Source organism: Tamandua tetradactyla, chromosome 2 (genome assembly GCF_023851605.1).
Source record: "Tamandua tetradactyla isolate mTamTet1 chromosome 2, mTamTet1.pri, whole genome shotgun sequence".
Classification (NCBI taxonomy): Eukaryota; Metazoa; Chordata; class Mammalia; order Pilosa; family Myrmecophagidae; genus Tamandua; species Tamandua tetradactyla.
The window spans coordinates 219329346-219344560 of record NC_135328.1 but is presented as its reverse complement, the minus strand read 5'-3'; the positions used below and the strand labels follow the sequence as shown (position 1 = coordinate 219344560).

Sequence of the window (15215 nt, the reverse complement as noted above, 5' to 3'; positions counted from 1 at the left end):
ATACACCCAGAGATAAACACCAGGCACCCTCCTGCCTGGAGGTGAGGCCCTTGTGTATCAGGGCCAGGAGGAGTCAAGGTCAAACGTGGCAGGGGGGTGCTGGAGGGGGATGCCGGGGGCTGTGTGAAGATCCACGCTTCTTGCCCCCCTTTGCTTCTCTCCATCATCAGCCTTTCCACTGGAACCCTCTGCCTGCCCCCCAGCCCCGCTGGAGCCTCTGGAGGTCATTGCTTTCCTGCGGCTCCCTCGATCCCCAGCCCTGCCTCCCCTGCCCACCAAGTCCAGGGGGCCTGCGTGTCCCCCGAGCCGTAGCCCCCTCCTGGCCCCCAGCCCAAGAGGTCTCGCTCTTCCTCTCTGGGCTCCCCTCACACTTGGTGCCCCGCCCACCAGCACTGCTGAGTTTTAGTTATGTGACTAGTGAGCTTCATGGCTGGTTAGTTACATGACTAGTTAGTTGCCCCTGTAGGTTGTCTCCCTGGTGGGTGGGCACTCCTGTGCCCCAGGCCTGGCACATATCAAACACCCAGTAATGACTAGCGCCCTCTCCTCTCCTCTCACTTGATCCATGCCCTGTGCCCAGGTGAGAAGGTCTGGGGACTCTGTGTGAACACTGCCGATGGCTGGGGGTGAGTGAGGGGCCCTGCAGCTGGCCCCATAATACTCCCTCCCTCTCTTCTGTCCTGCAGACGATCCAGCCTCGTCATCACAACCAAAATCTTCTGGGGCGGAAAGTAGGTGCAGCGGAGAGGGGCTGGGGCGTGGCTCACGGCAGGTGGGGGAGTGCAGCTGAGACTCCCCAGGGCGGGGCGGGGGTGGGCAGAGACATCAAGTTGGGGTGGGATTCCGTCCAGGCCGAGGCTGCTCCTGCTGGGAGCCTGCTGGAGGACATGATCGTGTCCCACCCATTTCCTGTCACCCTGGCCCCGGGGGTGGGTGCAGGCTGTGACTGTGTTTTGGGGTGCCCTCTCCCTTAGGGGAGGGGTTTTGCTGCCCTGAGGTGCACCCTGCCTGCAGCCTCGGGCTGGGCTTTGTCTTCTACTCAAACCTTGTCTAACTTTTTTTATCTTTACTTATGTGGGTTTTTCCTTCTTTGTTCTGATTGCAAAATGTCATAAACATTTGAAAAACAGAAAATTGGTGAACTCTTCAGAGCGTCCCAAATCCCCTCGGGCTTAGGAAGCCTCTGCCAGTCTGGAGGGGTCTGGCTCCGCCTTCCCTGGGGACCTGAACAGAACTGGACTCCCAGGAGTTATAAAGAGAATTCCTTCTATGTTTTAGAAACCCCAAACCCCAGTCCCGCCACCTTGGGCAGCCCCCGGAGCAGCTTCCTTCGGGGCAGCCGAGGGGTTTTATCCCAAAGTGGCACCAGCCCAGACACGCCACTTACAGACCCCCTTTGTCTGGTCTAACGTTGCATCGCAAACATTTTCCCGCAATGGCTTGCAACCTCATGTGCTGTCGGCCTGTTTTTCAGAGCGGAGACGGAGAGAGGCCTTTCCCGGAAGCACATAATAGAAGGTGAGTGCTCGGCCCCACGTGGCCTCCTGAACTGCTGGGGTCCTCCCTTGGTGTTCGAGGGAAGGAAGCATGGACCTGCCACCCCGTCAGTCCCCACCCTGGGGACCTGGTGCCCGGCCCACCCTCTGCTTCCACCAGAGGGGTGAAGGGAGGTAATGAGGGAGGGGCAGGGCAGATCCCCCTCCCCTGGCCTTGTGGTCCCCAGGGAGGCCCAGACAGGTCCTGATTTGCATGCGCTCAGCCCCATGCTGGCTGCTGACCTTAGGCAGGGACCATCCCCAGCCCTCTCTCGCACTGAAATGCCTCCTGGGGTTGCGCAGAACCCGGGAAGGCCCTGGAGAAGGTGCCTGGCAGACATGCAGCCTGTGGCCTCGTAATATACGAATTCCATCAAAGCATCCAAGAATTGGGAGGGCATGCTGCCTGAGTCCTGCCGGCTCCATCCCGAGGGGCTCTGCCCGCCGTTCCTCCCAAACGGTCTGTCTGTCTGCCTGCTGCGGCATGGTCTGTCAGTCTCAGGCCCCGATGGCCCCTTCTCTGGAAGGTGCTGATGCAGTCTCCCTCGTGTACAATAAGGGAGCTCTCCCTGCTGTTACTCGGAGCCGCGGGAAGTCAGGAGAGGCTGGAGGAGGGCATGTGCGGCCGGGGATCCCCTCATTCAGCTGGGAGGCTTAGTCCCCACACACACCTCCTGTAGGGCGGGGCCCAGCCCCTTGGGCTCTTCTCGGTGAGCGTTTCCCAGCAGGAAGAGGGGCCTAGGGGACATCTGTCCCCGCTTCAAGGATGAGGAGTGGTCCGTGCTGTAGAAAAAAGAAGCGTCACCCAAGAGCCTGGCACCCTGCGCTGCTAAGCTCGGGGCCATTTGTTGCATTTTCATCTATTTCTTTGGCTCAGTTTGAAAAGAGGGAAACACTGGACTTGTTGGTAGTAACTTGGAGGGGGCGATGGCTGTGGCTTGGGGTGACCCTGCCTGCCCATGGGGAACCAGCAGCCGTTCTCAGGGAGACCTCCACCCCAATGCCCCCCACACCACGTTTTGCCACAGCTCCTGGTACTCAACATGGGTCACCTCTGCCAGGGGGTCTTCTCTGTCGGGTCGCCCCCCAACCCCAGGCCCCCAGGCCCGCCCCCAGCATACCCACTCCTCCCAGGCATTGATGGGAGTCCTTGCCCTCGGGGCTCTCCCGGCCTCCCGACAGCTCCTGGGCGCCCGGGGCCTGCCTCTTTCCTCTTTGGGAGGTGCCCGAAAGTGCTCGTGTCTGGGCCTCTGCAGCCCTGACGGCCCCTCCCACCCCCACCCCCCAGGTCTGAAGGCCTCCCTGGAGCGGCTGCAGCTGGAGTACGTGGACGTGGTGTTTGCCAACCGCCCGGACCCCAACACACCCATGGAAGGTGGGTGCTTCCCGCAGGGACAGTGGGTGGACACAGCGGCTGGACGGGAAGCCGTGGACCAGGGTGGCCACCGCTGGGCTGGCAGCGAGAGGTGACCCGGGCGGGGGTGCAGGCCTTCCCGGGGGTGAGGGGCAGCAGGGGCCCGTGTGGGTTCTCCCTGACACCCTAGCTGCACCCTGGCACCTCTGGGCCAGGCTCATGATGGGTGCCTCCTGTCAGAACCGCTTGGCATGCTCTCGCCTCTCAGCCATTAGTATTTTGTAGCTAAATGGGGTTGAAATATGATCATTTTCTACAGCTGTGGCATTCTTTTGTCCTGGGAAGTTTGAGGACTCCTTTGCTCCGAAAGAACTGGTTATCATTTAGAGGAGAAAAAAGGCTCCGTGCTTTAAAACATGGTTTTGATTTCTTTGGTTCATCCTTTCGATCCCTGTGGCCAGAGACCCCACCCCCCACCCCCCGCCTTGTCCCTGATGTCCTGCTACAGCATTTTCTCATTTGGGCTTTGCTGCTTCAGGGTCTTGGAAAATTATTCAGTTGTGTTCAAGTTACTTTTTCTTCATTTATATATATATATATATACCTGTGTGTGTGTGTATGTATATTTTTATTTATTTATGCAAAACAAAGCAAGCATTCTGTGAAAAGCAGTCTGTGCCTTGCCTCCCCGTGCCCTTTGCCATGCGCCATACCTCACTGCCCCCACAGCCATAAACTCTGGTCTCTTTCAACCTTTCTTTTGTCGCCAGGAGACCCATTTAGTTCCTCCAAGTCCAGGACATTCATCATGGAAGGTACCCGTGCCCGCAGCACGCCCCTTGACTTCTGTGTCAAACTGCATTTTATGGGACAGTGTTTCCATTTATACGACTCTTTCCCCTGCTGGCAAACTCCTCCGTAAAACCCATAAGTGGGGAAGGCGCCCTCTGAGAACACCGTGCAAATGAGGGGAAGCCGAGCGGTGTCAGCCCCTCACCTCCCCCAAGCCGCTGTCACGTCATTCCTTGTCTCCTTTTCTGCATGATACCCCCCCGCCCTCGCGTGCTTGCAGTGCCGTGGACCCCATGGGGGGCCAGCGCTCTCCGGATTTGGGGATGCCCTGATCAGCACCTGAAACCTTGGGCCTGATGGTATTGGGGGGGGTGCTGGGAAAACAAGGTTCCCACAAGCAACAGTGACCCCCAAAACAAGCGGCCCAGTGAGCCTCGTCCTTCCCATAGTTTATGGTTCGCCACAGTCAGCCACCTGCCAACTCTACCCCCTGTTGCCATGAGGCCAGACCTCTGCATCAAGAAGGGATCGTTTTCCTCCTTGAAAAACACATACACGAGTGGGCATAGCTCTGAGGCACAGGGCAGGCACTGGCCAGCACGCTCCGTCTCCCTGTCCTCCCTAGGCTAACAGGCACCCAGGACCCACCCTGAGGGTGGTTACTGTTGGCACAGGGGTCTGGTCTCCCTGGGGGCCCGCCGTGCTCCACGGATGGAAGGACTCGCACCTGCCAACAGGGCAGCACAGGCTGCCACCTGACCCCTTCCATTTATTATTTGTGACGCGGCCGGAGACGCCAGGGTTTTTGGCAGCAGCTGGAAGGATTCGGTCCTGCTTCTGTTCCACAGCATTAAATATTGAGGTGAAGGGCAGTTGTCCCTCGGGCCTCTGAGTCAGGGGCCATGCCATTACGCGTGGGCAGGGGCAGGTTTGCGTGCCCGGCACTGGGGCTGCCCATCCAGCCCGACATGGCCCAGGACCCTCGTCCCTCTCAGGGCAGTCGGGAGCCTTGTGCCTGCTCCTGCCCCTTCAGCCTGATGCAGCCAGCCACCCAATCAACTCAGTCTCCCTGTCCTGCGTGGAGAGGGCGTTTGGGTGCATCGTGCAACTCAACGTGCTGGGGCTCTGTAATCTGAGCGCGCTGTGGGCAAGCTGGGCGAGGCTGGGGTCTGGGTTTGCCTTTGGCTTCCCCCTCTCTGGCATGTGGACGAAAGCCTTGGCTTGAAAGAACCAGGAGGTTCCGCTGCATGATCATAGGTGCCCCGAATGTTCCTAAAAACCTGAAGAGAGATGGCCAAGTCCGGGCTCTCGCCCGGCTCGGGATCCAGATGTGCTCAGGGTGGGACCTTCTAAGCCCTCCTCAAGCCATTTCCACCAGGCGTCGCCCTCCTCCTTGCAGTCTGACGGCACTGGCTGTCCTGGGAGTCCAGACTTCCCTCCCAGCTCTTCTCCCAGGCTGGGGGGTGGAGAGGAGCCCCCAACCTGACCCAGGAAGGAAGGAGAGGGCAGGGCTGGGCCAGTGGGTGTGGAAGCCCAGCTGTGGCTTCCCAGAGTCTTGGGAGAGCCTGCTGAGACCCCTTTGCTCCAGGCCAGGGCTGCCCTAAGCTCCTCCCTAAGGAAAAAGTGGACCTTGGTCAAAGGAGCACCGGGGACCCATGACGGGTGGGAAGTCACACCACAAAACCGAGGTGGGTTGGGGTCAGCTTCTCCCTGACAGTCAAGGCGCCCAGGCCTGTTGCCATTCCCAGGTCAGGTTTCTGAACAAGCCCGGCGTCCTCCATCCTTCCTCCCCATCGCACCCACCCAGCCACTTTTGAGGACCTCGGCCCCCATCTCAGCAGCAAATCAGGGGTGAGCCCCGTGGGGCAAGATGGAGATTTTCAAAGGTCAGCATTACTGCTTTTTTTTTTTTAAGGAACACTTGTTCTTCACCCCTACTTTCTGCCCTGCACTTGGCAGCCAGCCTTGCAAGCACTGTGTCAGGCCTGGGAGAAAACTGATGGGGTGTCCTTCACCCTGCCAAGCACAGAAACCTTCGGGATTGCTCAATTTGATGCCAAATTCTGTTTTAAGAACTGCAGCGTCCCCGTGAGGCTGAAACAGCCTGGGAGGAGAATATAATTGGCAGCTTTTTCTTTCTCAAAAACTTTTTTGAGTACTAAGAAGAATCAGTTGTCATTTGGAGGGGGGATCCCCTGGGTCCCCACATTGTTAAAAAGAATGGTGCGGGGTTGCAGCAGTATTGCAGTTCTCAGCCATCCGACATTCAGTTGTCCCCAGGGTAGGTGGAGACGCGTAACTGTCCCGCACCATGACCCTCTCAGAGGGGCACCCAGAGCCCCTCCACCTGGGGACAGAGCCCCCGCCGTCCCGTGGGAAGGTGGCAGCTCCTGCCAGGGCTGGCCTCGTTGGAGAGCCCGGGCGTGCTCAGCCGGCCTCCCTGCCTGCGCCCCCCTGCAGTGGGAGCCGGCCCTCCTGCACACACGGAGCTCGGCCCCGTGGCCCCAGGCCCTGCCCTCCATCCCCACAGAGGCCACCCTGCCGCTCCGTCCAGTTCACTAGATTCCATCGAGAACGTGGGCCAGCCTAGGTGGGAGACCAGAAACAGGCCGACTGTGCTGCCACTTCCTGCCACATGTCGCTGTTTCCACTTGTGACCTTCAGACGTGTATGGGGTTCCCCCTTCCCCACCTAGAAAACTCCCCTCGTTAAGACTCTAGAATCCCATTCTTCATCTCACTCACCCTCACCCCTCTGCTCTGCCTGACACACACCATCCATCCACAGCCCATTTTTCAAGGATTCCATAAGACCTGTCACTGTTTGGGGGGGAAAGTCTTTCAAGACCGACTTCTGGGTTTGCCGCTCACTCTTTTCTTGCACCCCTGACACCCCCTACCCAGCCCCCCGGCGCCGGGAAATGCACCGCTTGCAAGATGACTTCGCAGCAACCCCCCCCGCCTGCAGTTTGCAGAACATTCCGTGCTGCCCCTGGGCCCCCTCCCACCTGTGGTGTCCCCTTCTCTCGCCACAGAGACTGTTCGTGCCATGACCCACGTCATCAACCAGGGGATGGCCATGTACTGGGGCACGTCGCGCTGGAGCTCCATGGAGATCATGGTATGGGCACGCTCGGCCGGGCGGGGGCCATGGCAGCTCAGAGCCTGGCCTCCGGTGGCACGGAGAGGGGGGGCCTCGTGGGAGGGACAGGGCATGACGGTGTGTCTGCAGGCTTTGCCGCCCAGGGGTCTCGGCTTGAACCCAGCACTGCCCAACCCTGGGCACGTGACTTCACCTCTCTGAGCCTCAGTTTCCCCACCTGTACAGCAAGGCTGCCAAGAACACCTACCCTCAGCTTGTGGCACAGCCAGGCCCGGCCGTGCGGTTCAGAACTGCTGCTGAGACCCTTGGCTTCCGTGCCTCGGTCACTGAGGTCCCCACCTCGCCCTCGTTCCCAGCAGAGCATCCCGCTGTCACCCCCCCCCCCCCAGGATGGCTGTCAGAGACTGGGGGCAGCAGATGTTCCTCAGTATTTCTGGGCGGGACCTGGGCAGGTGGAGGGGGCCAGGAGGGGCTGCATCTGTTCCAGCTGCCGGCCTCCAGCCCCAACTCAGCCTCAGCCCTGCCCGAGCCCCTCATGGAATCCCCAGCCCCCCCACCAGGGCTTTCTCCCCCCAGTCCCAGCTTCCTGCCCCGCCAAGGAAATGTTTCCAGTTAAGCACAGCTCTCTCTGAGGCCCTGGTGTCAGCCGGCTGGGGAGCATCTGGCGTTTTCCTGAAGCTGCCTGGACCCTCAGGCTGCTCGCCCAGGGCTCAGCCTTGTCCCCCCTCTACAGCGGAAAGGCAGGGCGTCCTTCTGTTGGGCCCCCAAGTCCCCAAAACGGGCGGCTGTGACAACCCTGGTGGCTTTTGCCCCTCGAGCTGCCATCTCCGTCCGGGGCCGAGGGTGACAGTAGTGGTAGCGTGGTGACAGCACAGCCACAGGGACCGAGGCCGGCTCTGCCACGAGGGCTTCAGGCTGCCCAGCCAGAGGGTGCCAGGACTCACAGCTCACCGCTGTCCTGAGCTTTTCCCGAATCCCTTCCAGCCCCATCTCCTGGCTCTGAGGGAGCCCGGTGGGGGCAGTGGCAGGGGACAGAGGGGGCAGAGGGGAGCGGAGGCCCAACGGGCCAGCCCAGCACCCAGCAGCGCCCTCCACGCGCCTCGGCCTCTCTGGCCTGGGCTCATGGCTCGTGGGCAGGGGGGAAGGCTGGAGAAGTGGCGGGCTTGGAATCAGACCCCAAATTTGAGGGTCTCTGCTGTGCCGTCAGCCAGCTTCCCCCTGCTGTCCCAGACCAGTAGGGGTGACCCTGCGGCTTTTCACCCATAGGAGGCCTACTCCGTGGCCCGGCAGTTCAACTTGATCCCTCCCATCTGCGAGCAGGCCGAGTACCACATGTTCCAGCGCGAGAAGGTGGAGGCACAGCTACCCGAGCTCTTCCACAAGATAGGTGGGGCCGCCCAGCCCACCCTTGCCTGCCCCAGCCCCTGGCCTTCTAACCCCTGACCCCCAGCTCCGCACCCCACCCAGGCATGGACCCTGAGGCCCCAGCCCACCCCTGCTGACCCCTCCACCCAACCTGGCAGGGCCTGGGGCTTGACCTTGCCTGGTTTTCCTCTCCCAGGTGTGGGCGCCATGACCTGGTCCCCTCTGGCCTGCGGCATTGTTTCTGGAAAGTATGACAGTGGCGTCCCGCCCTACTCGAGGGCCTCCTTAAAGGTAAGGAAGCCAGTCCAGGGTGGGGAGGGACGAGCAGGGCAGGCATTTTGGAGCTGTGTGGTCTTTGGGCAGGCGGCCTTGGTGCCGGGCAGAGTCCCTGGGCTTCAGCTGCCCCGGCCACTCTCTGAAGGTCAGGTCCTATGGGAAAGGAATGTGGAGCCACTTCCACCCTGACCCTGTGTCTAAGCAGGCCCTTCCTTCCCCACGTGCCTCTGACACCCCATTGTGGTTGGGGCCACCTGTGCCATTGGAGTGCCCCTCCCCCACCCCATCCCCTCAGAAGTGACATCCCCTCACTCAGAGAGGGCACTTAGGGGAGTTCCCAGACTGCAGAGTTAGGGACAAGGGGCTGGTGGAGAAAGGACACCCCACCCACAGCAAGGCCAGGGAGCCCCCGGGAGGCAACACAATCCTGGGTGGCAGGTGGGGGAGACGGCATGGGTTCCTTGAGCCCGAGGCAGCAGCCCCGGCCCAGCTGCCAAGCGTCTGGGGGGACAGGACAGTCAGCCTCATTGTCCTGGCTCGGTGCTCAGTCCTGGGCCCCAGAGGACAGATGGGCCCCCCAGCTGCCTGAGTCTGGCCCCCCAGTGGGCGTGGTCAGGCCTGCGGTTGGGTGCTGTCTGGGCTTCAGGTGGGGATAAGAGCTGCAGAGGAAGATCTGGAAGACAAGCCAACCGTCAGCCGTGTGCACGCAGCGTCCACTCACCTGGGGGTTGTCTCCCCTCCCTCAGGGCTACCAGTGGCTAAAGGACAAGATCCTGAGTGAGGAGGGACGGCGCCAGCAGGCCAAGCTGAAGGAACTGCAGGCCATTGCTGAGCGCCTGGGCTGCACGCTGCCTCAGCTGGCCATAGGTACTGGGCGCAGGGCCGGCCGCGTCTCAAGGAAAAGGGTGGGGTTCCCTGAGCCTGGGCCCTCCCCCTCCATCTGCAGCCATGGGTGAGGGGAGCCCCACATTCACAAGGAGAGGATGGGGTACCTGAGCCTGCACAAGGGGACACCCCTGGGTGCTGCCCCACACCACAAGGCCAAGGAGGCCAACACCCCACGCTGGGCTCCCAGGCACCCGCAGCCCCAGACCCCAAAGTGGGTTCCTGCAGTGGGTGGGCCGCTCACCTGTGGCCTTGCTGCCCCCAGCCTGGTGCCTGAGGAACGAGGGGGTCAGCTCCGTGCTCCTGGGGGCCTCCAGCACAGACCAGCTGATGGAGAACATCGGCGCGATACAGGTGAGTACATGCGGCAGAGCCCGGGGCCCCGTCCACCCGTCGCCCCGCCATCCCGCCCTGTGAGTGCCCGCTGTCTTCCGGGCCCTGGCCCAGGTGCTTGGGATGCATCGGGAACCAGACACCCTGCTCTAGAAGAGCATACTTCATGGAAGGAACGCACGTTAAGTGCTTAACATAATAAGTCGGTTATAATATATGTCAGAAAGTGTTTCAGTTTGCTGAAGCTGCCAGTGTGCAGTATAGCAGAAACGCGTTGGCTTTTACAACGGGGATTATTAGCTCAGAAAGTTATAGTTGTAAGGCTGTGAAAATGTCCCATTTAAGGCATCAGCAGGATGATAAGGCAGGCCGCTGGCATCCTCTGTCCCGTGGGGAGGCACATGGCCAGCATTGCTGGTCCTTCGTTCCCGGGTTTCGCTGCTTTCAGCTTCTGGCTTCAGTGGCTCCTCTCTGAGCTTCCCTGGGGCTTTTCTCTCTAAGTTCACTCGGTCTCTCCTGTTCTCCGTCCTCTCATAAAGAATTCCAGTAAAAGGATTAAGACCACCTGGAACAGGCGGGGTCATATCTCAGTTGAAACAACCAGAGGTCCCTCCACGACAGGTCTGCACTCACAAGGATGGATTGAAAAATGTGGGCTTTTCTGGGGTGCATAACAGCTTCAGACAGCACAGAAAGTGATAAATGCTATGATAGAAATAAATAAAGCAGCAAGGTACAGGGCCTTGGGCGTGCCCAGTGGGGCAGAGGGAGGGTGGAGCCGTGGACCCGGTTTAGGGGAGTTGCCAGGTGGGCTTGCTGAGGCCGCAGCATGGAGCAGGGGCTTGGAGGAGGCGAGGGGGGGTGCCGCACAAATGCGTGGGGCGGGGACGTGTCCAGGCGCAGGAACAGCCAACCCAGAGGCCTGAGGTGGGAGCAAGCCCTGAATGTTCAAGAAAAGCAAGGAGGCGGGTGGGGCTGGAGCCAGGGCGAGGGGCAGTGAAGAGCCCCCAGGGCACGGGGTGCAGGACTTGGGGTTTTTCTGAGATGGGACCTGCACAGGGTTTTTTTGTTTGTTTGTTTTTCTTTTTTGGATGCTGTATGGTAGGGTCACGTTTCATTATTTTTCCATGTGAGTATCCCGGTACTGCAGCACCATTTGTTGAATTTTTGCTTGGTTTTTGTTTGTTTTGGGGGCGCTGCATGGACTGGAAATCAAGCCCAGGTCTCCCGCATGACAGGCGAGGACTCTACCACCGAACCACCCTTGCACCCCCTGGCACAGGGTTTTGAGCACAAGGGGGAAACAACCCAGCTTGAGACTTAGGGAAGCAAAGAGAGCAGTGGGGTGACCCGGGGGAAGGCAGCCATGGTGCCCCAAGGAGAGGCAGTTCCAAGGTGGGAGAAGCGGTTGCATCCTGGAAACTGCAAGGTGACGCCACTAGGCTCGACCGACAAGCTGGATGTGGCGGTGGGGACAAGGGAAAGCAGAGCCAAAGATGACCCTCAGGTTTTTGTCCTTGGAAGGGGTTACAGAAATCATGCCCTGGGGCCCTGGAATCTGCATTTTATGCCACCATCACCCCTACCCTTCCAGAAGGTTCTAGAACATCCTGGAGTTAAGGGATGAGTATAAAACAGGACATGCATCCTTGCGTCCCAGATTTTCTGGAACACAGAAGCAGCGTGGCCTGCATCTGTTTCGGGTGTGGTGAGGCGAGGATTGGCCCAAGCTGGTGGCCAGTTTGGGAGGAAGTTGCCGCCTCCTCACTGGTCCGACCAGGTGGTGAGCTGGTGAGGTCCTGATTGGCCATTGTGTTTGCACACAGGTTCTTCCAAAACTGTCGTCTTCCATCATCCACGAGATCGATAGCATTTTGGGCAATAAACCCTACAGCAAAAAGGACTACCGGTCCTAAGGCGCCCCCCGGCCTGCTCGGACACTTCCTGTTTCCCTCCTCGTCTCTGTCTGCTCGCTTAAGCTGTCTTGAAGCCACGTGGGGTGTGTGGTTTGCTCCAAGAAGGAAACAACAGCCATGATGGCGTCGGGAAGCAATTCCAACACTGTCGCTGCTTCACCGGGACATCCGTTTTGTGCAGGGGAGGGCGCCAGGGTTAGAAAGGGTGCTCGCACGGTCCCCACCCCAGCCTCGCCTCTGCCCACACCCTAAGAAGGAGCCACCAGGTTTGCCCCCAGCCCCTGCCCCTTGCTGAGACCCCCGCCTGGTGCGGGGTGTGCAAGAGGGGCCTGTGAATGGACGACAGCCGGGCCCACTGCCGGCCAGTGCGCCGGGGCAGGGGCCTCCCCACCTGGGGGCTGCCCTCTCTCTCCTCCGCACCTGGGAGCTGCCCTCTCTCTCCTCCGCACCTGGGGGCTGCCCTCTCTCTCCCCACCTGGGGGCTGCCCTCTCTCTCCTCCCCACCTGGGGGCTGCCCTCTCTCTCCTCCCCACCTGGGGGCTGCCCTCTCTCTCCTCCGCACCTGGGGGCTGCCCTCTCTCTCCTCCCCACCTGGGGGCTTCCCTCTCTCTCCTCCCCCGGGCCTCAGGTGCCTTCTGCTGGGCCTGACCTCAACTTTTGTCCCCCACCTGCTTCTGCACCCCACACCCAGGGCGTCTCAGCCACAGTCACCCGTGACCCCCACCCCACGCCCTTGCCAGCAGGGGCAGGGATCCCGGGCAGCTTGGCTCCCCAGTGTGGGACTCACAGAAAGTCTGGAGGTGTGATTCCAGGCCCTCCCCACCCGCCTTCGTCCCTAGACTCAAGCATGGGGCCCAGGAGTACTTGGGAGGGGCCTGGAGCAGGCTGCAGCCAGCCCCCTCCCTGCAGCTGCCCACCTGCCCAGGAGGCCCCGGGCCGTGCATTTTGTAGCAGGACGGCTGCACACTGGAGGGGGTGGGGGTGGTGAGGCAGCAGGCAAGGTCATGTGCACGAGGATTCCTCTTCTCTTAGCCCAGATAGACCTGCCTCTACTGGCCTCCTCCCAGGCCTCAGCTTTGCCCTAGGGGAGCGGGTCGGGGCCTGCAGAGAGAAGGCACTTCTACCCTAGCAGCAAAAGGGTCCCTAAGAATTTCTGGGCCTCACACCTAGGGGCAGAGAGACCTGGCACCTGGCAGCTGACACTGTTGGAAAGACCCCAGGAAGCCTCTGCCTAGTGAGGGACCACCTCAGTCAGAGCAGGTAGGGGTGAGCTGCCCAGTGCCCAGAGCTCAGCCCCCACTCCCACCACCCAGGGGCACCCTGGGAAGAGGGCTGGCCACTCCCCTCCATGCCTCCTGCCACTCTGCCCTCCCAGCCTGGGGTGGGCTGGGGACAGGAGCTGGGAGTGGGGGACAGGTAGAGCCATCAGCCCCTCTGCAGCCCCAGCCTCGGGCTGGGGTCAGGGAGCCAGCCCCCGGGACACACAGGCCCCCCACCCCTTGGCCGCCAGGCTAGGCTCTTGTTCTGTTTTGCTGTTTAGAGAAGCCACTTTTCTGAGACGCTCTTCCCTGGTCTTCTGAAAGGGCCACCGGGCCATCCAGTGGGTGGGGCCTGACGCCACTTGAAAGTCCCACAGGGCAGGGGGACAAGGGGGATGTGCCATGACCTCCACTCCCACCCACTGTGCTGAGCCCCTGGAGTCCAGAAGCTCCCCTGCTCCTCCAGCCCTTCCCTAGGCCCCTGCCAGCCTCATGGGAAGCGGCCCGTGGTGGGGGCAGTGCATTTGGCAGACCCCGCCCTGGGCCCTGCCCCCAGCCCCGCAGCCCAGAGGCAGGAGGGGACCCAGGACTGTGGCTCCGAGAGGCCAGGACCCTTACCCCATGGCCAGTGGGGGATGGCGTGAGGCCCCTCCCGCCTCTGCCCACTGCTGGAAGAGGGCCTGGAGTTGGGGGTGCTGAGCCCCTGCTGGCCGCTCGTCTGCAGAGTTGCTGAGGGTCCCCAGGACCAGTCGGCCAAGGTCCTCACAGCCTGCTGCTGGGCCGCCACCCACAGCTCCCTTCCTCCAGCTCCCGGGGTGCCGGGTGGGGCAGGGCAGGCCCTGGAGGGGTGACACGGGGCGGGGGCGCCCTGCACTCCCGGGGCCTCCCCACACCCGCTTATGAGTGGAGAACCGGGGAGGCCCCCAGGCCACAGCTGCCTGCAAGCAGCCCCCCTCACCTCTCCCTGAAGCTCCGTCACCCCAGCCGGGGTCCCCACAGAGAGGCACCATGCCCAGTGTGGGGGCGGGGGGGCTTCCCCACCAGGGGGGTACGGAGGCCCCTCGATGCCTCCCCAAAAGCTGTCAAACGCGAGGTCTCTGCGGAGTGACGGGGCTCGCCTCTCCTCCAGCCCGAGTGGAGTCAGGAATATGCTCTTCATCCCCCGTTTTTTAACAACGGAAGCTCATGCACCCCTCCCTCCCTGGGCAGACCGCTGTCCGCCTCACGCTTCCCGGTGAGCCGCAGCCTGGGATCAGCCGCTCTATTTATGGAATGACGAAATAAAGCCCCGAGCATCTGTCGCCGTGGCTCTGTGCTCCCCGCCGGCTGGGTACTGGGGGCTCCGGGAGGGCCGAGGGTAGTGGTGGGGGGAGACAGCTGCACACTGCCAGCCGGCAGATTGGGGTCCCCCAGTCTGTTGGCTGGGTTGGGAGGGGAAGGCACAGTGGGGTTGGGGGGGGGAGACTGGGGCACCCACCCCACCCATCTCTCCCAGGTGGCTCAACCCAGAGGTCCACAAGGCTCCCCCTAACCTGCCCATTTCCAGTGCCACCTCAAAGGGCTGAGCTGGCAGCTAGGAGGCTGCTGTGCCCTCTGGGGACCTGGGCAGGACTGTAGCTCCCAAGGTGGCAGAGATGGGGTCCAGGAGGGCTGCAGTTTCCATTTAGATGCTTTGTGGCTCTCAGACACAGTGGTGGGTGCAGATGGGAGGGGCTGGGGCTCCCGCCTTCCAATGAGCCCTTGGCCACTTGGGGCCACCTTTTCTCAACTGGGAGAGGCTTAGGGCAGTGCCTACCGTACTTCCCCAGAGCTTACCCACCCCAGACCCCCAACCTCCCCCTAAGTCAGCGAAAATCTTAAAAAATCACTCTTTGATTCAATCCTTTCCCAAAGGATTTATTAAAACACAGAAAACCAAAGCATACACACAGGGTACAAAGTAAAGGTGGCTGTGAGGGCTGTGCTCAGTCAACCTTCCCGGGGGGCCTGGCCACGGGGCCCAAAGCGGGCTCGGCTTCCGAAGTTGGGGCACCCCTGCCTGGACCCTTCCCGCCTCATCCAAAGCACCCCCAGCCCCGGCGCTCCGCCCCGCCCCTTCCTTCACCAGCCAGGGCAGCGCCAGGCGCAGGGGGCGGTCTGGGGGGCGGTGCTCGCTTCCTGCAGGACCCTCCCGGCAGGGGCGGGGAGGGTGGCAGGGCGCCGGGGCTCCCACCTCCACGCCTCGAGTTCGGACACACACCCACCCCCAACAGGCCCCTTCTGGGTTATCGTTCCTAAAAAAATACTTTGTTTAAAAAAAATCTAAAATTAAGAAAAAAATCCGAAAACACAAGAACGCCGATGACTTTGGGCTGACGCACACACAATCTGTAAACTTCCAGACACGTAAAATGGACAG

General features: G+C 61.3%; 1 protein-coding gene across 5 annotated transcripts in view; it reads left to right on the top strand.

Annotated features, from left to right (window-relative positions):
- KCNAB2 (potassium voltage-gated channel subfamily A regulatory beta subunit 2) overlaps positions 1 to 14124 on the top strand; it is an 87975-nt gene extending 73851 nt beyond the window's left edge. For all 5 annotated transcript variants that reach the window (XM_077151509.1, XM_077151510.1, XM_077151508.1 and 2 more), the window contains 9 exons: positions 687 to 731; positions 1475 to 1518; positions 2824 to 2910; positions 6716 to 6801; positions 8050 to 8170; positions 8345 to 8439; positions 9171 to 9291; positions 9575 to 9663; positions 11469 to 14124. In XM_077151509.1, coding sequence (XP_077007624.1) covers positions 687 to 731; positions 1475 to 1518; positions 2824 to 2910; positions 6716 to 6801; positions 8050 to 8170; positions 8345 to 8439; positions 9171 to 9291; positions 9575 to 9663; positions 11469 to 11558 — 778 coding nt within the window. In that variant the 3' untranslated portion in view covers positions 11559 to 14124. The remainder of the gene's footprint in view (positions 1 to 686; positions 732 to 1474; positions 1519 to 2823; positions 2911 to 6715; positions 6802 to 8049; positions 8171 to 8344; positions 8440 to 9170; positions 9292 to 9574; positions 9664 to 11468) is intronic.
- Positions 14125 to 15215: the final 1091 nt, after the last annotated feature.